Below are 25,922 nucleotides of genomic sequence, written 5' to 3'. Positions count from 1 at the left end.
AACAGAAAAGGACCAGTACTTTGAAACTATGGATAATGTTCAAGGTATTTTTGTTTGGCTTTGGCTACTCAGTGTCTTATATCCAAGGGGCTGTCTTTAAAGTATTTAAAATATTCTACACTTCACTGAACAGTGGATAGTAGTTGAAAAATTCATTTCACGGTTCTTTTATAGATAAGTGAAAGTTGGCTCTTAATTGTAAGCAAACTCTTATTTTCAGGCCCTAGATCCTGAAAACATCTGGCGAATTTAATTTCAGGACAGACTTGGCTTTAGATAGTAGCTCTTACTTTGTATTAGACTGGTTAGTTTTCCTCTTTAAGCCTCAATAGTGTTTTTACTGATACAATGGGTATATAAGATAAAGCATTTAAAGCACAAAGGCCAACTTCTAGAGGAAATCAGACAATGGCAGTAAAAAGTCTCTCTGTCTCTCTAATTCCTCAGCATCACCTGTTCCATCCATGCACATTCCATGTATGGGTAGTCTTTTTTTTTTTTTTTTCTTGTAGTGTAGTCTTAGGAAAGCTATTCTGACTTCTGTTGAAACCATTCAAAGCTGAGGACATGGACTTCTGGCAGTGCGAGAAGATGCTGTACAGTATACTTTAAATCCATGAAATTCATAATTCTGACGCTTTGGGCCACAGAGTATCACTTTATCACTTCTAGAAAAATGTTTATTCCAAAGCAATGGGCCATATATACACTCTGTAATCTCATGGTTTTTATTCTGACATCAGTTGCTGCTATGATACTAGAGTACAGAAGCAAAGGTACTTTTTAATGTGCAGTCTAGTTGCTGCTTACTAGTTGCTGATTTCTAGATTTTGATGTTTCTTATGTCTACATGGATTTGTATTTCTTTTTGCTTTTCAGTACATAAATTTAGTTGCTATTTCTAATGAAGGTTGTTTTTCTCTTTTTTTTTCCCATTTTGGTTCGTGTCATGCTTTGTTTCACATTTGATTTTTTAAAGTTTTATTTATGTATTTTAACTGTGCCATTTTATTATTGCTAAGTGAAGTATGTCCCGTTTTCTGTTACAGTTATTTCTCAGTCAGATTGTAATGTCAGCAGTTACTGCCACTTAACTTAAACACAACTTAAACCAAATGTTATCACTTAACTTTTTCTTAAAAAGCAATTTAAAGTGTAGGTATTTTGAATTACTGGGCTTATACTTCATTGGCATGGATATGTACAGTAATAATCAGGTTTCAAATCCAGTACTTAGTTTGTATACAAATGTAATGATGTTCATTGTGCATATATTATACAGTGAGCACATGTATTAAAGACTACTTATTGTTTAAATGTAGATGTTCATATGTCATTTCTTGTTTATAATGTTAAATAAATGTTGTTCTTAAAAAAAAGAAAAAAACACATAGCCTAGTGCTTGACATATAGTAAGTACCAAATAAATGTTAGCTGCTAATATTATTTTTTTTTACTGTTAAGGAGGGGGTTCAAAAGATTATTTTCTGTTCTTTGAGATTAGAAACTAAAATGATCTAAAATTGCTTTCTTTTAAAAAATAAAAGCAAAACAAAACTAAAGCCAACTTAGTTTTATTTATAGAAACCTTCATGGGTGCTATGAAAACAGAAATTCTCAGGCTTGGCAGAAAAAGCTAGGATTGAGGGGCAGCATATAAGCTATGTTCAGTGTCATTAAACTTATAAACTCCTAGTTAATTTGCTAGATCAGTGTATCTTTAAGGGACTTGGTTTTTATTTGTTTTTTGGGTTTTTTTTTTTACAACTTTATTGGAGTATAATTGCTTCACAATGGTGTATTAGTTTCTGCTTTATAACAAAGTGAATCAGTTATACATATACATCTGTTCCCATATCCTTTAAGGGACTTTCCAAAGAGAGTGGGGAAAGGTAGTCTTTTCTCTCCTGGAATAATTGTTACTCCTGTTTGATATTGACAAGAGTGGTTAGATAGCTTGGGACTCTGAGAAGAAACATGATAAATATATCTCCTTATTGTTTAGTCACTTACTTTTACTCCCCAAAACAATAAAATGTTGTTTTGTTAGTAACATTGCTAGAGACTGTTACTTCAAGGACAGTGACACAAGGATCTTAAGGTTGTAAATGTCTAAAGGAAATTTTTTGTGGGTTTCAACTGATAGCATGAAAACTTTTTCAGGTGGTGAAGTTAAAAGGCCAGGTGCTATCTGTCATGTTCCGGTTTCGGTCCAAGAACCGAGAATGGCTCTGGATGAGAACCAGCTCTTTTACTTTCCAGAACCCTTACTCAGATGAAATTGAGTACATCATCTGTACCAACACCAATGTGAAGTATGTACCATAAAGACCTTTTCCAATGTTGGGATTTCTCACGGGCCAAGTCTGCTTAGCCTTATCAGGTTACCTCCTCTTCTACTTTTCTAGTAGTAAACACCATTATTTCTTCATCTTCCAACTTCTTAGGATTTGGGGTAGTTCATCCAGGTAGAGTAAAAATTTTTTTTAATTTAATTTTTTACTAGAGTATAGTTGATTTATACAGGTAGAGTAAAATTTTAACAAACAGTAGCTTAGAGACTAGATTCTGAAATGTGAAGGGTTTGGTCAGTTGACCTTTGAACAACATGAGTTTGAACTGTGTGGGTCCACTTATATGCAGATTTTTTTCAGTAGTAAATGCTACAGTACTACGTGAGCTGCATATACGGAGGGTCGACTATAAGTTATACTCAGATTTTTGACTGCTCAGAGCACTGGTGCCCCTAACCCTTGTGTTGTTCAAGGGTCAACTGTATTTCAACTTTATGTTTCAACCCTTTTTAGAAAGGATTTTGTTTTATACACCAGTTTATCACTCTAGTCTGACAGGAAATTTTTCTAGAGCAAGTATCTGCAAACTTTCTGTAAAAGACCAGATACTAAATATTTTAACATTGTGGGGCATACAGTCTCTATTGCAGCTTCTCAATTCTGCTGTTATAGTATGAAAACAGTTCTAGACAAATGAAATGAATAAAGATGGCTGTGTTCCAGTAAACTTTTATTTACAAAAACAGGCAATGGACTGGATTTGGCCCACAGACCATAGTTTGCTTTAGAGCATAGCTATATTCACTCTTTTGTTAGCTTCTGTTTCTCTGTTCCTTGATTCTTTTCCCTTTGAACTTTCTCAGCTTTGTAAGAAACAATTTTATTAAAATAGATTTCATATACCATACAGTTTACTCATTTAAAGTGTACAGTTTCTTAAGTATGTCACAGGGTTGTTCATGTATTACCACACACACAAAAAAACTATTACCTCCAGAGAAATCCTGTACTAATTAACGGTCATCCTCCCCAAGCCCTATGTAACAACTATTCTATTCTGTGTCTTGCCTGTTCTTATAAATGGAAACATATAATATATGGTTCTTTTGTGACTGGCCTCTTTCACTTAGTATAATATTTTAAGGATCATCCATGTTGTAGCATGTATCTATACTTCATTTCTTTTTATTGCCAAATAATATTGCTTTGTATTGTTATACCACATTTTGTTTATCCATTCAACAGTCGATGGATATTGAGTTGTTTACACTTTCTGGCTACTAAGACTGCTGCTATGAACATTTGTGTACTAGTTTTTGTGTAGATATGTTGGTTTTTTTTTTGCAGTACGCGGGCCTCTCACCATTGTGGCCTCTCCCATTGCGGAGCACAGGCTCCAGACGCGTAGGCTCAGCAGCCATGGCTCACGGGCATAGCCGCTCTGCGGCATGTGGGATCTTCCCGGACCGGGGCACGAACCTGTGTCCCCTGCATCGGCAGGCGGACTCTCAACCACTGCGCCACCAGGGAAGCCCTGTGTGGATATGTTTTTATTCTCTTTGGTATATACCTAGGAGTAGAATTGCTGGGTCACATGGTGACTCTATGTTTAATCTTTTGAGGAACTCCCAAACTGTTTTCCAAAGCTGCTGTACCATTTTACATTCTCATCAGCAATGTATGAGAGTTCCAGCTTCTCATATTCTTGCTGTCTTTTTTTATTGTACCCATCCTAGTGGGTGTCGGTTGTCAAGGTACTTCTTTTCCATTTAATCTATCTGTGTAGAATTGGCCTTAAACCCACGTGTGAAGATCTGATTATAACTAATTAGCAAGTGTGAATAATATCGGTGACAACATTGAGTCTCTGTCCTCCAATTCAACTTTTAGGGCTTGTAAAGTTTAGTTCTTTGCTAATTAATTTTAGTATAACAGAGTGGATTCAGTTAGAAATTTTCATTAACTTAAGGCTCAGGTCATTGTAGTTTTTTGGGTTTTTGATTTTGTATCTTTATATTACAGAACAACAACTGTTTTGTGTTTCTGTTTTGCTTAAATTTTGAAATGTTTAAGTCTTTTTAAGAAGTTGTTCCTGGAAATAATGGCTTTCCCCATTTTTGCATACTACAAGTTTTTCCCACTACAGTAAGTTTTAGTTGACTCTTAATATTTTATTTTGTAATAAATACTCTTTGTAGAAAGTTCGGAAAGTATTGAAAATAGTAAAGAGAAGGAAAAAAATTCTCACTATCCAGAAATAGTCTTTGTTAATGTTTCATTGTGTACTTTCAGTTTTTTACTTATGCTTTTTTTAAAACACAATATATGGATATACAACATATACATACACACATCCACAACGACTAGGTATTGAATACCTGGAAGGAGTTAGAGCCCAAACAGGATGAACTCTTGTTCCATAGGACATAGTTTCTATTTGTACCATGTTTTCTGTAGTGTGAATTATTTGCTGAATCTGAAGTTACAGGTTATCGTAGGATTGGACTTGAAAGGGGAATTTATCAGTGATTACCCCATGTACAGGTGAATCTATAATGTCTTATGTACAAACAGAGTCAGATACTTTTTTTTTCTTTGTTCTCTCTACTCTTCATTTTCCTAGGAACTCTAGCCAGGAACCACGGCCTACACTGCCCAACACAATCCAGAGGCCACAGCTAGGTCCCACAGCTAATTTATCCCTGGAGATGGGCTCAGGGCAGCTGGCACCCAGGTGAGAAATGGTCAAAGAATCATTTATTGAGCAGTGACGAGCCTGGGGTGGTGGCCGTATATACAGTCCCACTTTTTTGTTTATTTGTTTGTTTTAAGCCCTTTCCCCAGATTCTTTTTAAAAATCTCTTTTCCCGTTTCTCTCTTTACTTGCCTTTAACATATAGGCAGCAGCAACAGCAAACAGAATTGGATGTGGTACCAGGAAGAGATGGACTAGCCAGCTACAATCATTCCCAGGTTAGTGTGTCTTCTTTGAAGGATGGTGAGCATTTCCTTAAGAAGTATCCCTAAGAGCCAGTTAGAGTATATATGTATCTTTACATGAATTTTAGGGTTATTGAGTTGTCATGTTAAACCTTCTTATTTTTTCTTATTTTTTTTTCTTATCTTCTTCTTATTTTTATCATTGTATTTCCACAGGTTTCTGTTCAGCCTGTGACAACCACAGGGCCAGAACACAACAAGCCCCTCGAGAAGTCAGAGGGTCTATTTGCCCAAGATAGAGATCCAAGATTTTCAGAAATCTACTCCAACATCAATACGGGTATGTTTCTTTCTTATTCTCATTTTAAATTCTCATTATCATCACTTACTAATGGGCCTACAATTGCCCAATCAGTAGTGTCCCAGTATATTTCCATTTAATCCTAATACCTCATGAGTAAATAGGAACTTGCTGAACTAATATACTACAGCCCCTTGACTGGCCCTCCCCCAACTCCTTTTGGTCCACAGATCAGAGTAAAGGCATCTCCTCCAGCACTGTCCCTGCCACCCAACAGTTATTCTCCCAGGGCAACACATTCCCTCCTACCTCCCGGCCGGCAGAGAATTTCAGGTGAGCCCCATATGTGTGTGCTACTTTACCTGGCAACTGAGGGATTCAGTTACTGAATCCAAGTTTTATTCTTCCCTAACTTTCTCTGGTTATTTCAGACAAAGCAGTGGAACTTGTAGGCCTGGGATGAGACAAGCTTGCTTTTCTTCCTCCTTTTTCTTTGCACCTGTCCTGTTGCCATGTTCTAGGTTCCATCTCTGTGTGTCCTGATCAGTGTGTGACTGTCAGTCTTTCTCGTCTTTTCCAAATTCTGTTATCAAGTTTTCCTTAACCCCAAGGAGTCAAGGGAATCTAGGTATAGCACTAGATTGTCCTGTGATTCCTAGATTCTGTGATAAATGTACCTTTTTAATCCTTACCTCACTATTTGTTCACTCGTAGAAATAGTGGTCTGGCCCCTCCTGTAACCATTGTCCAGCCATCAGCTTCTGCAGGGCAGATGTTGGCCCAGATTTCTCGCCACTCCAATCCTACCCAGGGAGCAGCCCCAGCTTGGACCCCTAGCACCCGCCCAGGCTTCTCTGCCCAGGTAAACCTTCTCATCTGTCTGTCCCTTGTGTATTTTTTGTTTGTTTGGTTAGGCTTTTCTACATATGTAAAATTATTGCTGTCTGTCTTAGACATCTTCTTTCCACCCCCCATCCCCTTCCTTCCAATTTTTATCTTTATTGGGAGCAGCTAGATAATTAAAAACCATAGATAATACAAACATCTCAGAGTCCATGGTCTTCACATTCACCTTAAATCAAAATTGCTCATAAACATCTTGAACAGGTTTCAGTTTCAGATTTGTTTTGGAGTAAATTCTGAGAAGTTTCCACTTTGGTTAGGGCTACAAAATACAGGAACAAAGGAGAAAATTAATCACTAATTTATACACAGTGATATCTATTTACCAAAAAATATATATATTGTGTTGAAAAATCCTCATATAGTATATATGTGTATATATTAAAATATATGTTAAGGCTAAAGCTAATGTCCTGTCATATGTTGATATATACTTATATTGCATAAGTAATATCTTGAATAAAAAAGCCAAAACCAGAAGTAAGCTCCAGAGTTGTTATATGCAGTATGACGTCATTGTATAACAAATGCATAGGAAAATAAAAACTGGAAGAAGTTATCCAAAAATGTTAACCATGGGTCTTTGGTGGTAGAATTATGGATGATTATTTCCTTTTTATTTTCCTTCCTTTTGAAAATATCCCACAGTGCATATGCATTACTATTGTAGTGAGAAAAATGTTTAGTTACCAAAAAAAAAAAAACCATCATTAGGAACAAACAAATGTGGTCCAGACTAAATAAAATGATACAAAGTGTTTTTTCTCTCTATATAATGCTATACTATTATTAATACCTCTAGTTTTTATATATAACTTTACAGTTTATAAAATGCTTTCATTTAAGTCATTTTCATTTAATTTTCACAACTCTAAATGTGTACTGTTACTAATCCCATGGTTCTTTGTTTTTTGCAATTTATCACAAGTGTCTAAAAATAGTGCCAAGGGAGATTGGGATTTAATTGGAAGAAATATACAATGGCATATAAGTAATGAGCTTGGCTCAAAAGAATCCAGTGAGGGCTTCCCTGGTGGCACAGTGGTTGAGAGTCCACCTGCCGATGCAGGGGACACGGGTTCGTGCCCCGGTCCGGGAGGATCCCACATGCCGCGGAGCGGTTGGGCCCGTGAGCCATGACCGCTGGGCCTGCACATCTGGAGCCTGTGTTCCACAATGGGAGAGGCCACAACAGTGAGAGGCCCGCATACCGCAAAAAAAAAAGAACAAAACAAAAAACCACAAAAAGAATCCAGTGATTGACAGAGGTAACGTTAACTCTCACAGGAATGGCCTGTGCAATAATGTTAATGTTCCATTTGCTCTCTACCCCTTTCTTTCTTTTAGCAGGTGGCTACCCAGGCTACAGCCAAGACTCGTTCTTCCCAATTTGGTGTAGGCAACTTTCAGACTCCATCCTCCTTCAGCCCCATGTCCCTCCCTGGAGCTTCCACTGCATCACCTGGTGCCGCTGCCTACCCAAGTCTCACCAATCGTGGATCCAACTTTGGTGAGTTCAGACTAGAAGGAGAAAAATCACACCACTAAAGAGGAAGGATTTTGGGCTTCCCTGGTGGCACAGTGGTTAAGAGTCCCCCTGCCAACGCAGGGGACATGGGTTTGAGCCCTGGTCCAGGAAGATCCCACATGCTGCGGAGCAACTAATCCCGTGCACCACAACTACTGAGCCTGCGCTCTAGAGCCCGCAAGCCACAGCTACTTAGCCCGCGTGCTCAGAGCCCGTGCTCCACAGCAAAGAGAAGCCACTGCAATGAGAAGCCCGTGCACCACAACGAAGAGTAGCCCCCGCTCGTCACAACTGGAGAAAGCCCGCGCGCAGCAATGAAGACCCAACGCAGCCAAAAATAAATAAATAAAATAAATAAATTCATTTTAAAAAAAAGAGAAAGAATTTCGTAGTTAAAATGGCTTGCTTTTGTCACAGCTGTACTGACCTAATTATAGGAAAATGCAAGGTGACAGTCCATTTGGAATATAAAACATACCCACATGAAAAAGACTTTAGCACATATAACAAAAAGCATGTAAAGTATTATAAGTTTAATAATATGCAAGTATAGTCTGAATGAGCAAAGGACTCTTTGGAAAGGGTACCTAGAGAAGACAAGTGAATCTGAGACCAGGGTTTGAAATAGAAGAGGCATTGACTTGCAGAAAGAAGGGCAGAAAGTGTCTAGGTAAAATCAGTGATTTGCATGTGATGATATGCTAGTTTCTCCTCTCTAGTGGAGTTAGCAGATTGAAGTTGTGTATTCTTCCTTGCTGTATTTTTAGCTCCTGAGACTGGACAGACTGCAGGACAATTCCAGACACGGACAGCAGAGGGTGTGGGTGTCTGGCCACAGTGGCAGGGCCAGCAGCCTCATCATCGTTCAAGTTCTAATGAGCAACATGTTCAACAGCCATCAGCACAGCAACCTGGCCAGCCAGAGGTCTTCCAGGTGAGAGGGTGAACAGACTTCAGAAAACCAGAAACTGGGAGAGAGTCAGGGAGGAGAGACAGAAGAAAGCACACATGGATTCAGGTGTTTGATTGAGGTTAGTAAGAAGAGAAGAAAAGACATATAGGAATAGATGTCATTAATTGAAAAGATTGTGAACTTAGTGTGCTGCACAGCCTTTAACCAGACCATCGTTAGTGATGTGAAGCGCCATGTGAAGACATCAAAAAAAGTAATTTTGGCCCATTCACGGAGAACCATGTGCCCACTTGATAGTACTTTAGGTATAAAAATACTGAATACAGCTCTAAAGGTCTATTTACATACATCCTGAGGGGACTGCAAGAGTCAGTGGAGTAATCTCAGGTGGGACAAAGGAGGAGCTTAGTTTAAAACACAGGTCGAAAGAAGGCAAAACAAGGTTTTGGTGGAAAACATAATAGGATAAGAGATACTCCATATGTATCCAGAGGGGGGTTTTATGAAATGTGACAAGCAGATTTTTCTCCTTTTGAAAATACTGAGGTCTAGAAAAGAGGGAAAATGTGGAACTGTAGGAGAAAGACAGAGAAGGAACTAGGAAAAAAGGTCATCTAAAGGAGTCAGTGTTGCTGGGAGTAAGGAAGGCTAAGAGAACTCAGCACAGCAGAAACTCTCTGGGGCCAGAGATGACAGTTCAGGGGAATGTTGGGAGGCAGCTTGATAAATGTAAAGGATCAAGGTGTGTGACCCAAACTTATTCTTTTTCACTTATTAGGAGATGCTGTCCATGCTGGGAGACCAGAGCAACAGTTACAACAATGAAGAATTTCCTGATCTGACTATGTTTCCCTCCTTTTCAGAATAGAACTATTGGGGTGAGGATAAGGGGTGGGGGAGAAAAAAAAGATCACCATTTGTTTTTAAAAAGCAAATCTTACTATAAACAGAATAAAAGTTCCTCTCCCTTCCCTTCCCTCACCCCTGATGTATACCCCCTTTTCCTTCTGACCTTTCCCTTGTCTTCCTTGTTTCTCTCTGAAATAACATTTATAGAAGAAATGGAGTGAATCCTCAAGGCTTTGGGGACCCTTTGAAAAATTGAGACTGGATAAGGTTAAGAATGCCTTTCCTTATGTCTCCTGACCAGAAATTTTGTGCAGAGATGATTTATGCTGGGTCAAGGGGCAGGTTAGAGAACCTGGCATCCACTCTTTGCCTTGGATACTATGGCTTATTTCTGGAAAGAAATTCTCAATAAGGTGGAGGAGGGGAGAAATGTCCTCATGTTTGAGGACCATGAAGCATGGTAGGTATACATGGGGCTTTAGGAAGTGAACATAGGCTCTTTCTGCTGCCTGTGAGCAATTCCTCTGGGAAGAAACATGTGTAAGGAAGTGTGAGAGAGAGAGAGAAGGAAAGAGAGAGAGTGTGTGTGTGCGTGCATGTGTGCATGCATGTGCACATGTGTGTGCATGAGCACGTGCACATTTGTTTCTGTGTTTCTTTCTCCCTGTTGGGGAGTTATGCAAAATTTGTCCCAGATTTTGTCTTTCTTTGTGTTTTTTAAAGAGTCCTAAGGAGTTAACTCTTCCAGGTATTTTCCACTTAGTATTGCAGCCAAAGAATATTTAAATAAATGTCTTTGCTGCACTTATATCTATGCCCAGCCAATAGGCAACTATAAGCAAATATATAAAGTCTTCTATTGAAATCGTTGGTCTCTCATCGAACACATATAGTGATAAAGCTGGGTCATTCCTGCTTTTGGTGCTCTCACCTTATATGGAAGATCTGCAAACATTACAGAAGTAGGCTGGCAAGATAAACACTTTTAGAAACCCCCTACTTGGCCATAAGGATAATGCTGCATTTTTCTGTCAGAATCACATATGATGTGTGTTCTGTAGAGGTTATATATGCATGGAAACTCAGCTTCTTGGATTAGCAGTCCCAGTGAAAATCCTCACTGGTGGAGTTTAAACCAAATACCAAGCCTTCTTGCAAAGTAACCTCTTTCATACCATTCTCAAAGTATCCAGTCTGCAAGAAACGGAGATTTAGGTCTCTTCTGGGCCTATAGTTCTTTCCTCTTTGCTCCCTTTCCAATCTTGAGATTGGATTTTGCTTTATAGTACAAGTGTAATAAATCCATGTAATAGATGGGACCTGGACTCCCATCCCGACAGGGTCACTTAGCAATTAACTATAGCCATATAAACGCGGATACAGGTTACTACTCTCACTCTTTCCCTTCCTCAGGTAACAGCCATGTGTATCGGCCTTTTTTTTGTTTGTTTGGCTCAGGCCAGTATCTTAAGTGCAAGATTGAATAAGGAGAAGACATACTAAATGTAGCCATAGGGGACTGAGGAACATAGGTGGCCTTGGAGAGGCTGAAGAATGTCATTAGGTTTCCCTCCCTTTTGTCTCCAATCTGGTGCCAGGTAGTGGAGTGGAAAAGGAGACAGTTTATTTTTTTATTCTATGTGCACACATACAATATACATATATATTTATATCACAGTTTAAGAAACCAAAAAGTTGAGTTTCCAATGAAATCCTTGTTTTTTAATAATCAGCTGTTTTTAAATGTGATCAGGACTATAATATTGTACAGTTATAGGGCTTCTGGGGAAGGGGAGGGGCGGGAGAAGATGCTCTGGGGGTTTTGTTTCTGCTTTTCCTTCAGGGTTTTATTTTGGATTGTTGTCTTTTTTTTTCCTTGTTGGCCATTTCTGTACTGCTGGCATCTGTGCTGAGCCTTACAGTGGCAAAAATAATGACATGTAGCAAAGATTTTAAAACAAAATATTTTTTCCTTTTGTAAACTTTCCTGTGTTGTGTGATCTTGATTGCGGCTTTATTATTCCTTCCCAGCTCATAAACAACAAACACCCACAACTAGTTGAATCCATAGCTTGTGCTTCCAATATACAAACATAAAAGCACAGTATGTCTATAATTTCAGGAATCAGAAATCATAGGGCTCTGATCACTCAGCATTCCTTGGTTGTCCTCCTGATCTTGACTCATTCTGAGTAAAATCATCAGAGACATCTGACCATGGGATGGGGGTGGGGGATTGCCCAAGTCCTTGGGAGAGGGGGAAAGTTGGGATTTGAGACCAATAGGGCACTTCTGGATTTAAAGGAATCAGGGATGCGGAAATTTAAACTATTCAGGTCTAGACCTAGTTTCCCTCTAGGACAATGTGTTTCATTAGGAAATTTAAAAAACCCGTAAGCATAAGCGTGTGTTCTTGAGGGTCTGTGTGTGTAATCCAGCTAGAAACTGACTCTAGGTCCCATGTGTTATCCTTTTTGTTCCCAGGACCCCTTTTCCTCTTCGCACACATCTGTTTATGGAAGAAAATGTTTGGGGTTGTGGTTTAGGGACTGAACTAGATTCTTATGATCTGTCACATGCCTGGATGTTGAGGGAAGCATTTGGTGAAGCTCATATGACTGGACCTGGATCGGGGATTTTAATAATTGAGACAGATAATGTTCATCAGGCATCCCACCATCTGAGAGTTTTAGCAACAAGTCACATGTGAATTTGTCAGTGCTTATGGCATTGATTCAAGTGCTGTCATAAATAACCAGGGAAACTGTTTATGGTTACTTTTAGAACTGGTTTCATCTGGACTTTTCTGGATGTATCCTTCCTCAGCAAAACCATGTTAGTCTGGGAAAGATATTCCCCTGCCTGGAAGCAATGACAACTTTTAGTCAACAAGTTTATAAAATACAAATGATTTTGGAGCCTGTGACTTCCCTTACATACTTTTTTCTAGCCTTTTGTGTTCATTTCCTCATCCCTCATGTGAGGGTCAGACATATTGGAAAACAGGTTTCAAAGTTGGAGAGATGAATAATAACAGGAAAGGGGCTGGGAAAGTTGTAATCCCCCAGTATAATAAATAATATTTTGTCTGTCCACGAAAGAGAAGGTAAGCTGCAACTTGGATAATATGTATTGAGGTCTTTTTTTTTTGTCTGCTCTCAAAGGCAGGCAGCCACGTGAAACTAAATACCTAACAACTCTCTGCCCTGGCACACATGCTCCACATGCGCACACAGAAACGATACAAACCTGCTGCCTCCTTCCCTCCTCCCTAATCCCCCTCTCTTAGCATTTCTATCTCCACTGCCCTCCCTATCCAAATTTTCCAGCCAACAGCTAGAGTTGACTTCCGCAATCCTGGTGGAATAAATCCAGCACCCCTAGTCATCCGCCCACATTATCCACACTCCTCTGCCGAGACAGCCCAGAGAACAGATCCCCATCAGCAGGTAACATTTTCAACTTTCTAGATCTTGTAGCTTCTCATTCCTTTCAGTTCTCCATTTTTAGGAATATTAGGAATGTAGTGACTTGGGGATCAAAATGAACTTTATAGGCTTTGCAGATGAAAACAGTGATGCCCTTAGGTTATTTCCTGGCTAAGTAAAATCTGCCTGGAAATCTTTAGGACTCCTTTTATGGTTTGTGTATATATATACATGGTTATTAGTGAAAGCAAAGAATATAGGGCATCCTTTACCCATCCCTCAAGGAGTGACCTCTCAGGGTTGGTTTTTTTGGGGGGGGGCGTGCGGGGGGGGTGGGCAGGTACCAAAAGGGTTAACTTACTAGCAGGGAGGAGTGGTGCAGGGAGGTGGTAGCTCAGTAAGGTCTTCCTACTGTTTGAGACATCCCAAAGCCCTTAACACTCCAGATATTAAACGTCCTCCTGGACATTTTGCCAGTTTGCAAAGATTACACAAAAATGGACTATAAATTCAAAATTTATGCAAGCTGTGTGACTTGATGCAGACTAACTTGCTCTTAAAATGGAGGACATGAAATTAGCAAGACACTGCGAGAAGTGAATGAAGCTAGAGTAAACTTCTGAAAAGCTGTGTATCTAATAATCACAGAACATTGCTTTTCTGTCTTACTTTCTTCTAACAAACTTTGGTTCTGAGGCTTTTTGTCCTGTGAGGCAGTCACAGAGGTTTTGTGGGGTTTTGGGTCAGAAAAAGAAAGAAAAACTTTCCTGCCCACAGCAGCTGGTTGAGATTAGGACAGTTTCCTGCCTGAGGAAGGAGCAGGAAGAGAAAGGAGGAAGAAATGCATAAGAAGACTGAGGAGACAGTAAACAACTCATAGTTCGAGAATAGGAAATGCTGTCAGCTTTTCCCTTGTCCTCTCCTGGCAAGATCAGGAGAAGTATCAGAATTTAGGCAAGAAACAAAAGAATGCCTTGAAGAAATGATCAGGAAGCAAAACTTAGCTGAAAATCACTCCTTTGTGTATTCTCCGGCCCCACTCATCCCACCCTGCACTTACCTTGTCTATCTCCTCCAAGTCTGCTGGGGACACTGGAGCAGACAGGTGTTGTCCCATCCTGATTGTCCATTTTCTACCGCATTGCTGGTTATCTGTGCAAGTGTATCTGTGTGTATGTGTGTGTGTGTGTGTGTGTGTGGAATCTCCCTAGGTCAAAATACTTGTAACCAGATGTATCAGCATCCCACCCAAACCCAGAACCCTCCTGACTATCACTGTTTTTATCAGTCATCCTCAATCCCTGTCTACCTTCCTTGTAAAGCCTAGTTTTCCTCTGCCTCGTGGTCCAGAGGAAGGCGTTCTTAACTTCGGGTTCATGAACTCCCCAGAATTATTGTGTGTGCATTCATTTTTCTGGTAAGAGGGCCTAAAGTGGGTTGAAAATTTTTATTAGCTTGTCATGGGAGTCTATGAATACCAAAGGTTAAGAACCACCTGTCTTGAGAATATGGTTCCAGCTATTTCCTCATCCCAAGCCGGGTTAGGAACCTCTGGGCAAATAGAAGAGTGTCCCCTAATTATCCCCTTCTCCAGGATGTGGGGGCTCAAGGTTCTACTACTGCTGCCTGTGGTGAGCCTTGCTCTGTACCCCGAGGAGATGCTGAACACCCAGTGGGAGCTATGGAAGAAGACCTACAGAAAGCAGTATAACAGCAAGGTGCCTGGGAACCTGGAGGGGAACATGGTGGGAGGGTTGGAACCTGAGACATCTAATCCTAGCTTCCAGACTCCCTTCTTCAACCCCAATACTTTAACCACTACAACCAAGCAAACCTGCCCCTGGTCCCTAACTGTTAACATATACTTTCCATTACTACTCCTCAATTCACCCTCCATCAAGTCCTATCCTTCCTTTTCTTCATAACTGTCTTATATTTCTCTTTTGGGAAGCCTTCTCAGATTAATGCTATTAATCCATAAGCAATTTTTTCCCTATATGTCTCTCCAGAGCTTTGCATTCTATTATTTGTTTTATATATTTCTTTTGCATGCTCTTAATAATCCCATGGTCAGTTCCCCAACTGGATTGTAAACCCTCTATGATTGTAAATTTAATCTCTTCTAGAAACCTCCACAGTATTATGTAGATAACTTTGTACACAGGACACAGTCTATGCCAATACTGACTATTCTCTGTTTAGGTGGATGAAATCTCTCGGCGTTTAATTTGGGAAAAAAACCTGAAGCATATTTCCATCCATAATCTTGAGGCCTCTCTTGGTGTCCATACATATGAACTGGTCATGAACCATTTGGGGGATATGGTGAGTTGATCCTTTGCTCCTGGTCTGCCTGCCCTGTTTGTCTTGGTTCCCTGCTTATGCCTGGCCTCTTTCTTCTTCGTCCCAGACCAGTGAAGAAGTGGTTCAGAAGATGACTGGACTCAAAATACCCCCCTCTCATTCCCGCAGTAATGACACCCTCTATATCCCAGACTGGGAAGGCAGCCCAGACTCTGTTGATTATCGGAAGAAGGGATATGTTACTCCTGTCAAAAACCAGGTACCCTCCTTCCTCTTGGGTGTGGGTATGGAAACTGGCATGACCTCTCCCTTCTTCTGCTTCTTTGTTCTTAAGGTAGGAGGGCATCAGGAAAAGAGGGCAAAGAATTAAGTTACCTCTCCCCCTGCTAAGAGAGTAAAGTCTATTCTGTTATTTAACTCATCATCTGTTTTTGTACATTTAGGTTATTTCTGTTTTTTCTTTTCTACAAAGTGTTGCTGTAAGCACCTGTGTGCATATATTTTTGTGGATATATACAAATATTTATGCAAAACAAATCCCAAAATTGGAATCAGTAGGTCACAGAATCCTTTCCAAAAAAGTTTGTACGATCTTACATTCTTACCAGCATGAGAATGTAAGTTTTCCCACAACCTTAACAAGGCTGATTTTATCCACCAGATGAACACTTGATTTAACATTCATTCAACAAACACATTTTTTTCAGAACCTACCAGATATAGTGCTAGGCAGTAGAGATTCAAGATGACTAAGATATAACCTGTGTCCTCAAGAAATCCTCAGTCTTAAAAAATAGAACAGGAAAGAAAGAAAAATGTATAATCTAGCTGAACAAACACTAATAATAATAGCTAGCACTTTTTGAGAGATTATTATTATTACACATAATAATTCATCCTTTACATGAATTAACTTTTTAAATTCTCATAATTCCATTAAGTATATTGTTATTATCCACAGTTTTCACATAAAGAAAGTGAGGTACAGAGAGGTTTAGTAATTTACCCAAGGTTACAAATCTAGTGCGTTGCAAAACCAGTACAGATGGTCCCCAACTTCTGATGGTTCACCTTATGATTTTTTGACTTCATGATGATGTGAAAGCGATAGGCATTCCATAGAAACTGTACTTCAAATTTTGAATTTTGATCTTTTCCCAGGCTAGGATATGTGGTACGAAACCTTTTCTTGATGTTGGCCTGTGGTAGAGAGCCACTGCTCCCAGTCAGCCACATGATCACGAGGGTAAACAACCAATACACTTACAACCAGTCTGTTTTTCACTTTCAGTACAGTATTCAATAAATTACATGAGATATGCAACACTTTATTATAAAATAGGCTCTGTGTTAGATGGTTTTACCCGACTGAAGGCTAACGTAAGTGTACTGAGCACATTTAAGGTAGGCTAGGCTAAGTTTTGATGTTCAGTAGGTTAGGGGTATTAAGTGCATTTTTGACTTACTATATTTTCAATTTATGATGGATTCATTGGAGGAAGAGCTGTACTCTGCTTTACTACAGCTAATGGTAACAGTAGTAACCACAGTTATCAATAGCAACAATAGCAATAGAACACTGCAACAAAGGTTAAATGAAGGGAAATAGGAAGACTTCACAGCAAAGGGGACAGGTGCTGGAATTTATAAAACATATGGAATTTCACCAGGCAGGTAGAAGGAAGAAACAAAAAGTGTGAACAGCAATGACTGATAGTTTCTCTGTTATGCCTTTCAGGGTCAGTGTGGTTCCTGTTGGGCTTTTAGCTCTGTGGGTGCCCTGGAGGGCCAACTCAAGAAGAAAACTGGCAAACTCTTAAATCTGAGTCCACAGAACCTGGTGGACTGTGTGTCTGAGAATGATGGCTGTGGAGGGGGCTACATGACCAATGCCTTCCAGTATGTGCAGAAGAACCGGGGCATTGACTCTGAAGATGCCTACCCATATGTTGGACAGGTGAGACTGTCCCATGCAGTCATACAGCTCTGTAATGGCTCCTCCTTCCCCAGCATGACATTTTGTATCGGAAACAAGTCTAGAAATCTTGTTTTCTGTTACCCTATCCAGCCTTCTTGATGGGATAATTTCCCACAGAAGGCCAAGAAGATTCCCACAATCTGGAAGAATTTGGGGAGCTTAGGCTACCATGGTTCCTATCTGCCTCTCTGCCCTGAAGGAAAAACAGAGGACAGGTTACCCCATAGATCTCTGAGTCAGTCTCTGTAACTCTCTGCTCAACTCCTCCACTCCTATCACAAATCTCCAGGCCCACCATGCTAATTTCATGAATCACTTGGCCTTATTTTGTACGCTAATGATGGGGAACATTTAAGCAAATTATGTAAGTTAACATGCTAACATGTATAAAATGAGAGAAAAAGCAAGTTGCTTCATATTTATTGCAGTTTTAGAGATCAACTCACTTCCTCCTATAAGGTCCTTTAGTAATAGGAAGATCTTTCTTATCTAAAAGGAAGAAGATCTGAGGGCTTTTTATATACATGGGGTTGATAGATAATATAATATGGGGCCTTTGCAATAAGAGCCTTTGAAGCAGGGATAACAAGTCTGAGTAATACAAATGATGGCTACCATGTGCTAAGCCATGTACTTAGTGCATGTTCTCATTTAATCCTCATAAAAGCCCTGTAAAGTACCCTTATCCTCACTTTATAGGTGAGGACATTGACACTTAAAGAGATAAAATAGCATATTCAAACTCACACCTTTAGTTATGTAGCAGAGCCAAGATCTATCTGTTGGATCTGTTTATCTGCTGCAAACATTCCCAGGCATGTCTTCTATGCACATGTACAAGAATTTCTTTACTAGAATATAATATCTAGGAAGAGAATTGTCTGAGTCTTGGGGTATGTGCATCTTCCTCTTTACTAGATAATGTCAAATTGTTTACCAAAGTGTTTGGAAAAATTTGTATTTCCCACCTGCACAGTATAAGAAATCCTATTGATTCATCTCTTCATTGGTATGCTTATCTGGCCATTTGCATTTCTTCTTCAGTGAATTGACTGTTTATATCTTTTCCCATCTTTAGGTTGTGTTCTCTTTTTTACTGATTTTTAGGAATTTAAAAAAGATATTTGGATACTAATACTATGTGTGTTGTGAGTCTGTTTTTCTTTTCATTCTCTTTATGACGTCTTTCAATCCAGAAATGTTCTTAATTTTAGGGTAGAAAAATTATTAGTTTTTTTCTTTTGCAATTTGTGCCTTTAAAAAATCCAGTAACAACGAGTTTTATTTATTCGTGTTTAGTCATCTGAAATGGTATCTCCTGCAACAAAATGCTCATTAATGTAAATGACTGAACAGATCCATTTTACTGGATATTCAGCAACCTACATAGTAATGTCACTTCAGCACATCATTGTGACATTGGCCACATCAAAACTACTGCATTTCAGAAATGTCATGCCATTAGTATTCCATGTTATGGTTTTTTAGCTGTCAGGTAAATAAGTCAGAGAAATTGGAGGTTGTGTGTGGAAAGCTTTTTCTTTACTCTGTGTACAGTTCTCAGAACTGCTGGGTCCCCAGTCCATATCTGACCCTGGGGCTGCTGCCGTAATGTGCAGCACACTGAAGCTGTCCTAAAAGGTTAGCTTTTGAATTCTGAGTACATCAGGCCAGTCAGTGAGATAACCTGGGCGTGGTAAAATATTCTTTTGTAAACTGTCAAATATTCTTCTGACAACTTTTTGTTGTCACTTGACATCAAAAAAATTAAATAAATCCTGGGCTTCCCTGGTGGCGCAGTGGTTGAGAGTCCGCCTGCCGCTGCAGGGGACAAGGGTTCGTGCCCCGGTCCAGGAAGATCCCACATGCCGCTTATAACTTTTTTCATATTGATTAATCCAGGCAACCAATTTAAAGGGTTGTCTAACTATATTAAAAACATAACTTAAATATTATTAGAGCTAGTAGTTGATCACTTATCCATTGACAGCTTGCATCATTTATTCAGTACTATATTAACCAGTTTGTTGAGAGACAGTTTAACTAATAACTCAGAAACTCTGAATAATTTAAAGGAAAATTACATAACATTTGAAACCCTATTTTGGAATAGAAGGAGCAATTGACTTATAATCTCTGTTCTCCTACCCCCTCAAATGATCTCGTCAGCATTTTAGAGAAATGTGCAATGATTTTGGTCTCATAATAATTAAAATGAAGAATTAGCCATATAAAACATGTGTTCCATTTTTAACATTCTGAATCTTGGACAACTGTTCTCTTTTCTACTTTACAGTTTTTAAAAGCAGTTATTGTCCAAAACTGAAAGAACTTCTTATATGAACGTGTAAATGAATGGAAGGAGGTAAAGAAAAACAAAATTTAAAAAAAGAAGAGATCTGATAGGGCAGCAGCCAGATAATACAGTAATTTAAGTTCATTCCAGCCATAATACAGGTTATTTTTACTTTAAAGTATCATCACGTGGTATCCTTCCAAATCCATTCCTTAGATATTTTATTTTACTTGTAGATCTATGCAATTTTTGGCACTAGGAGGCATCAAGAGTTTGGATCATATGGCAGATAACAAAGGAATCTTGAGAAATTATTAAGACAGGAGACTACTGTAATCTTAGAATATCATGTCAACTGCTGCCATTATTGTTAATATTTAGACAATGTATTCTTGTAGATGCAACTTCAGGGTTTTGAAGGGGTAGTCTGTAGGAAAATGAACTGCCAAAAAGAATACACCGCCTTGATATGGGTTCCCATTAGATTCCATAATTGTGGCTTGACAATGAAACATATCATCGTTAACTAGACCTGCAAAACATAACACTGGAAATTCACAGGCTAAATTGCTAAGTTCTTTATTAATTTGTTTTAGTGTCATGTTATGTGCTTTTATCTCATGAGAGCGCAAGGGTCCAGCCAGAACCCTTTGCCTGTTATATGTGCATGGGGCCAATGTCCTCCCTCTAGCTGGGGCTTGGCATTGGCCTCCTCCCCACACAGCAGCTGCTGCCTCCCTGCCTCCTGAGGATCACACATACTACATTGCCGGAAGATGATTTGTGCTTTTAAAAAAATCTTATTTCAGAAATCTTTCTCTACCCTGAGGTAGAAATTAAAAAATATTCTCTTTTTTAAGTTTTACAGTGTTTCCTTTCACATTTATGTTTTAAAACCACCTGGAGCTGATTTTTGTGTACGGTACAAGGTATCCACTTTTCATATTCTTTTTTTTTATAGTTTCTAAAATGGTGAGCAGAGAACAGACCCTTTCTAGAGACTCTAGTCTGCTGCCCCTGTTAGTGCGCTGACATCACCCAAAACATTGGCAGAACTCCTCACTCACTGATTCACTGCCTGTTGCTTAGTCCTAGTCCTATTTCAACCTGTTTTTTTCCAGGATGAAAGTTGTATGTACAACCCAACAGGCAAGGCAGCTAAGTGCAGAGGGTACAGAGAGATCCCTGAGGGAAATGAAAAAGCTCTGAAGAGGGCAGTGGCCCGAGTGGGACCCGTCTCTGTGGCCATTGATGCAAGCCTGACCTCCTTCCAGTTTTACAGAAAAGGTAAGGCACTGTTCCTATGGAGCACAATCAACCGTCTCTTATGACGTGGGCTGGGCAGCTTCTCAAAGGGTACTGAGCATTTTCAGTACTTGTTTCCATAAAGACTGAGTCTGCCAGGGAGAAACAGCTGCCACAGCACAGAGCATCTCTGTCGTAAGCCCTCCTGACTGGGATGGGATTCTACAGAGGGTCTCCTAGAGTGGGAGACCTCACAGGGCAACCCTTGGATTGCAGAAAGCTTCACCTTGATAGTTTGTTTCCTAGGTGTGTATTACGATGAAAACTGCAATAGCGATAATCTGAACCATGCAGTTTTGGCAGTGGGATACGGGATCCAGAAGGGAAACAAGCACTGGATAATTAAAAACAGGTAATGATGGGAACGCTACATGTCATCCTCTTAACACTCACCCTCAACTCCAACTTCCCAATATTCCTTTCTTTCTCTTAAATCAAGAGAAAGTTTTCTCAGCTGTTTCAATTCTACCTTCCCAATCAGAGGCTATTAATTCTAACATTTAATGACCAGACAAGAATACTAAAGGTATGTGTTGGGCAGCTGCCATATGTCCAAGGTGCTTAGTCACAAACACATGAGCAGGTGTCTGTTTTCAGTGATCTCATAGCCCCCTAAGAAAGACAGACCTAGCTAAATGAGAACATAAAGTAGCACCAAGAACCAGCAGGAGCTTTGGAATTATATTTTTTTCTTTCTTTTCTCTCTAATGTGATTGATTTTTTACAGAGGTTTCCATCATCAGTCTGTCTATAAGCAGTAGGGTACAGTATAAACAAAGTAAAAGTTTAGTATCCTCTTGTGCAGCTTTTTGCCCTTCCAGATACACTTAGGATAGACATATATAAGAACTGGCCAAAGATTTTGAAGTCTGTGAAGAGAAATGCTTTTCAGAAAGTAGATATGAGCAACAACAACAAAAATTAGTGTTTCCCTCTCTATATTGGGAACAAATAAAACTACACATTATTAGTAGTTGGCTCCCCATTTCTCTTTAGCCCCTTGTGACTTTGTAGGGGGGCAGATTTAGGGTAGTTATTCTATTTCTTTCCTCATTGGTCAACACCAGCCTAGCAGTAGCACTGATTAAATTTTCTGTCCTTGGTGCCCTCCAAAGAGCAGGGGTCCTAGACTCTGGGGAGTGCACAGGCCAATGCAGTAGTATAACCAAGTTGGGTTTGCTGCCTGGAGGGCTGGCAGGATAGAATGTAAGGCTGGGAGTTGCTTCAAGCCTGAAGCAATTTTTTATATCACAGTTCCAATTAAGAGTGAACCTGAGCACCTTTCTAAGAGGATGTTCCTTCTCCCACAGCTTCTGTCTTGTGTTCTCCCTTTTTCGACTCCCAGCCCAAGCACTTACCCTGTCCTTTCTTGATCAAGTGCCAAGAGAGCTGGGAAGAATAAAGGACACACCTAGGCAGGATCAGGATCATTGGGGACCCCTGGAGAAGGGAACGGTGGTAGGGTAAAAGTCTTAAGTAAAATGTACCGGGTAACTGGTGAATTTTCTGGTTGGGGAGAAAGGACAAAAAACTCATGAAAACAATTTAGGAAGATGTATAGACCAATCTTCCCTCTCTCTGTCTGTCTCTGTCTTTTTCTACCTGTATCTAATCTTCCAGTCTCTCCACTCGTCTCCTTAGCAATCTCATCAATTCTCATAGCTTCATTCATTTCTTCTATGAAACCAAGATCACCAGCTTCAGCCTCTCTTGCCTCTTTCTTATGCTCTAGACTCACATTTTCAAGATTACTCTTCATAAAACACAAGTTGAATGATTTTACTCTCCCAATCAGAAAACTGCAGTGTCTCCTCTACTATCATGGGCCAGAGAGTCAAACTCTTTAGCCTGGCAGTAAAGATCACTCAACCTGATCTCCCACTACATCAAGCACCCTGTATTTCAGCTACATGATCCTAACACATGTCCCTTGCTTTCCTGCCTCTGTTACTCATTTCACACTCCCCTGCTGGCTTCCATTTCCACAGGTCCAAATTCTATCCGCCTTTGGGCTCAGCTCAAATGCCACCTTTTTTGTTAAGCCCTTTTTGATCCCCTTGGTCAGAAGATATTTCTCCTATAGCACTATGCCTCCATTTCTTGACTTTAAACTGTTTAAAGGTAAAAACTGTCTTATTCATTTTTGTAAAACATCGGTACCTATACTCTGGTACAATACTCAGTAAATGTTTTATTGAATAAACTGAGGGTACTAAGTATTTTCCTTGCTTGGTCCTACAGCTGGGGAGAAAACTGGGGAAACAAAGGCTATATCCTCATGGCCCGGAATAAGAACAACGCTTGTGGCATTGCCAACCTGGCCAGCTTCCCCAAGATGTGACTTCGGCCAGCCAGCCCCATCCTGCTCTTCCATTCCTTCCACAATGGTGCAACATACTGATATACCTTGGAAGGGAATTGGTGTGCCTTTCTTGAAGAAGATGTAATGATACAGAGATTGTTCAGTTTCCATGTTTGTTTGTGCTTCAAGTGACACTCCTACTACTTTTCTTCTCTCCACCCAAGGTCTTTATTTTTTCATTAGAAATAGGAAATTTCCCTAACAGGTATGCATTCTTAGGCTAAGAGATGTGACCACAGCCTGCCCTGACTGTGTTGTCCTGGGGCCAATGTTGTGTAAATAGAGGCTAGAGATCTTCAGCTAGACTAGATTCTCATTCACAGGGACTAGTTAGCTTTAACCACTCTAGAGGACTAAGGTGACCTGACTTCTCAGTCTCCACATTTACTTCTATATCTTCAAGGTAGAAATTCCACCCCATTAATAAATCTATTCATAAATCTTTGGTACAAGGTTACATGATACAACAAATGTGTTTTGTTTTTCCTTCTTTGCATTTATAAAGTAAACTGTACTTATCACTTATCTCTAATTTAATAAATAGCTATTTAGTAAACATTCATTTTGTGTCAGATACCATGCTAGGTGCTGGAGACAAAAAGATGAACAAAACATATTCCTTATATGTGATGTGCTCACAGTTTGTCTGGAGATTCTGTTGCATAAACAGTTTGTCCTAATTCATTTATTTGTTCATCCCTTCAACCAACATTTTAATTATTTTTTAATAGATCTTTATTGGAGTATAATTGCTTCACAATACTGTGTTAGTTTCTGTTGTACAACAAAGTGAATCAGCCATATGCATACATATATCCCCATATCCCCTCCCTTTTGAGCCTCCCTCCCACCCTCCCTATCCCACCCCTCTAGGTCGTTGCAAAGCACCAAGCTGATCTCCCTGTGCTATGCTGCTGCTTCCCACTAGCTAACTATTTTACATTTGGTAGTGTATATATGTAGATGCTACTCTCACTTCACCCCAGCTTCCCCTTCTCCCGCTGTGTCCTCAAGTCCATTCTCTATGTCTACGTTTTTATTCCTGCCCTGCAGGTTCATCAGTGAGATGAACATCTTTTTTTCTTAGATTCCATATATATGTGTTAGCATATGGTATTTGTTTTTCTCTTTCTGACTTCACTCTGTCTGACACACTCTAGGTCCATCCACCTCACTACAAATAACTCAATTTCATTTCTTTCTATGGCTGAGTAATATTCCATTGTATATATGTGCCACTTCTTCTTTATCCATTCATCTGTTGATGGACATTTACAACAAACATTTTTTTCTTTTTACATCTTTATTGGAGTATAATTGCTTTACAATGTGTGTGTGTTAGTTTCTGCTTTATAACAAAGTGAATCAGTTATACATATACATATGTTCCCGTATCTCTTCCCTCTTGCATCTCCCTCCCTCCCACCCTCCCTATCCCACCCCTCTAGGTGGTCACAAAGCACTGAGCTGATCTCCCTGTGCTATGCGGCTGCTTCCCACTAGCTATCTATTTTACGTTTGGTAGTGTACATATGTCCATGCCACTCTCTCGCTTTGTCCCAGCTTACCCTTCCCCCTCCCCATATCCTCAAGTCCATTCTCTAGTAGGTCTGTGTCTTTATTCCTGTCTTACCCCTAGGTTCCTCATGACATTTTTTTTCTTAAATTCCATATATATGTATTAGCATATGGTATTTGTCTTTCTCTTTCTGACTTACTTCACTCTGTATGACAGACTCTAGGTCCATCCACCTCATTACAAATAGCTCAATTTCGTTTCTTTTTATGGCTGAGTAATAGTCCATTGTATATATGTGTCACATCTTCTTTATCCATTCATCTATCGTTTGACATTTATCCTCTAGTCTACAGGAAGTAAGTTGACAAGTACTTTTGATGTGATTTGTCTTGGCCACACTAGCTGCTGAAGGAGACTAATTATGATTTTGTAAATCTTTCATGTATTAAAAACAGAAAAGTGTAAAAAAAAAGAATTATACTAAGTTTCAGGGATTAAATGGATATAAAAATATTTCAATATTTAATTCTATCTGTATGGGGACCAGATTAAGTGACACATGAACCTAGGACTTGAAAAATATCTTAAGGCCCTTTCTGAGGTTCTGGAACCTAAAATTTTGCTGTCACCAAAAGAGGAAATTGAAACTCTTTATAATGATTCCCAAGCAGTATCAATTCTAAAAGAACTTAGCTGGCTAATAATAAATCAGCACAGCTGGTTTTGCCATTTTTCACAGAATGTTTATTGAGCATCTGTTATTACCACTAGAAAGAGTTCACATTTACTGAATGCTTACCATGTGTCAGGCCCTACTTTATTTCTTGCTGTGCAAAAATTACTTATTTTTGTGTGTCAGTATTTATTACCATGTGGTAAGCAGTGTATTTAAAGCTACCAGGGTAAAACAAATTAGTAAGACATGGCCCTGACTTCTGTAAATGTTATAGACTAGTGACAGACATATAAACAACTGATATCAATATTATTAATAATATCAAC

At 39.4% G+C, this 25,922-nt stretch overlaps 2 protein-coding genes across 5 annotated transcripts in view; both read left to right on the top strand.

The window, feature by feature from the left end:
• The window catches only part of ARNT (aryl hydrocarbon receptor nuclear translocator), a 66,188-nt gene extending 54,497 nt beyond the window's left edge, over positions 1-11,691 (top strand). For 2 of the 4 annotated variants that reach the window (XM_082616498.1, XM_082616496.1), the window contains 9 exons: positions 2,164-2,315; positions 4,918-5,028; positions 5,195-5,267; positions 5,451-5,574; positions 5,766-5,868; positions 6,250-6,397; positions 7,789-7,948; positions 8,734-8,900; positions 9,658-11,691. In XM_082616498.1, coding sequence (XP_082472624.1) covers positions 2,164-2,315; positions 4,918-5,028; positions 5,195-5,267; positions 5,451-5,574; positions 5,766-5,868; positions 6,250-6,397; positions 7,789-7,948; positions 8,734-8,900; positions 9,658-9,747 — 1,128 coding nt within the window. In that variant the 3' untranslated portion in view covers positions 9,748-11,691. Of the gene's footprint in view, positions 1-2,163; positions 2,316-4,917; positions 5,029-5,194; positions 5,268-5,450; positions 5,575-5,765; positions 5,869-6,249; positions 6,398-7,785; positions 7,949-8,733; positions 8,901-9,657 lie in introns of all 4 variants that reach the window. The other 2 variants (XM_082616497.1, XM_082616495.1) reach the window with 1 other exon arrangement.
• Positions 11,692-13,068: 1,377 nt separating this feature from the next.
• On the top strand, positions 13,069-23,963 carry CTSK (cathepsin K). Its single transcript, XM_082612806.1, has 8 exons — positions 13,069-13,177; positions 14,751-14,874; positions 15,359-15,481; positions 15,567-15,719; positions 17,199-17,417; positions 20,856-21,021; positions 21,286-21,391; positions 23,281-23,963. Exons 2-8 carry the CDS (start codon positions 14,752-14,754, stop codon positions 23,378-23,380), a joined length of 990 nt encoding a protein of 329 aa, XP_082468932.1. The 5' UTR covers positions 13,069-13,177; position 14,751; the 3' UTR covers positions 23,381-23,963.
• Positions 23,964-25,922: the final 1,959 nt, after the last annotated feature.

This window comes from Mesoplodon mirus (genome assembly GCF_964341445.2).
Source record: "Mesoplodon mirus genome assembly, chromosome: 3".
Classification (NCBI taxonomy): Eukaryota; Metazoa; Chordata; class Mammalia; order Artiodactyla; family Ziphiidae; genus Mesoplodon; species Mesoplodon mirus.
This window is presented reverse-complemented; position numbering and strand designations above follow the sequence as displayed.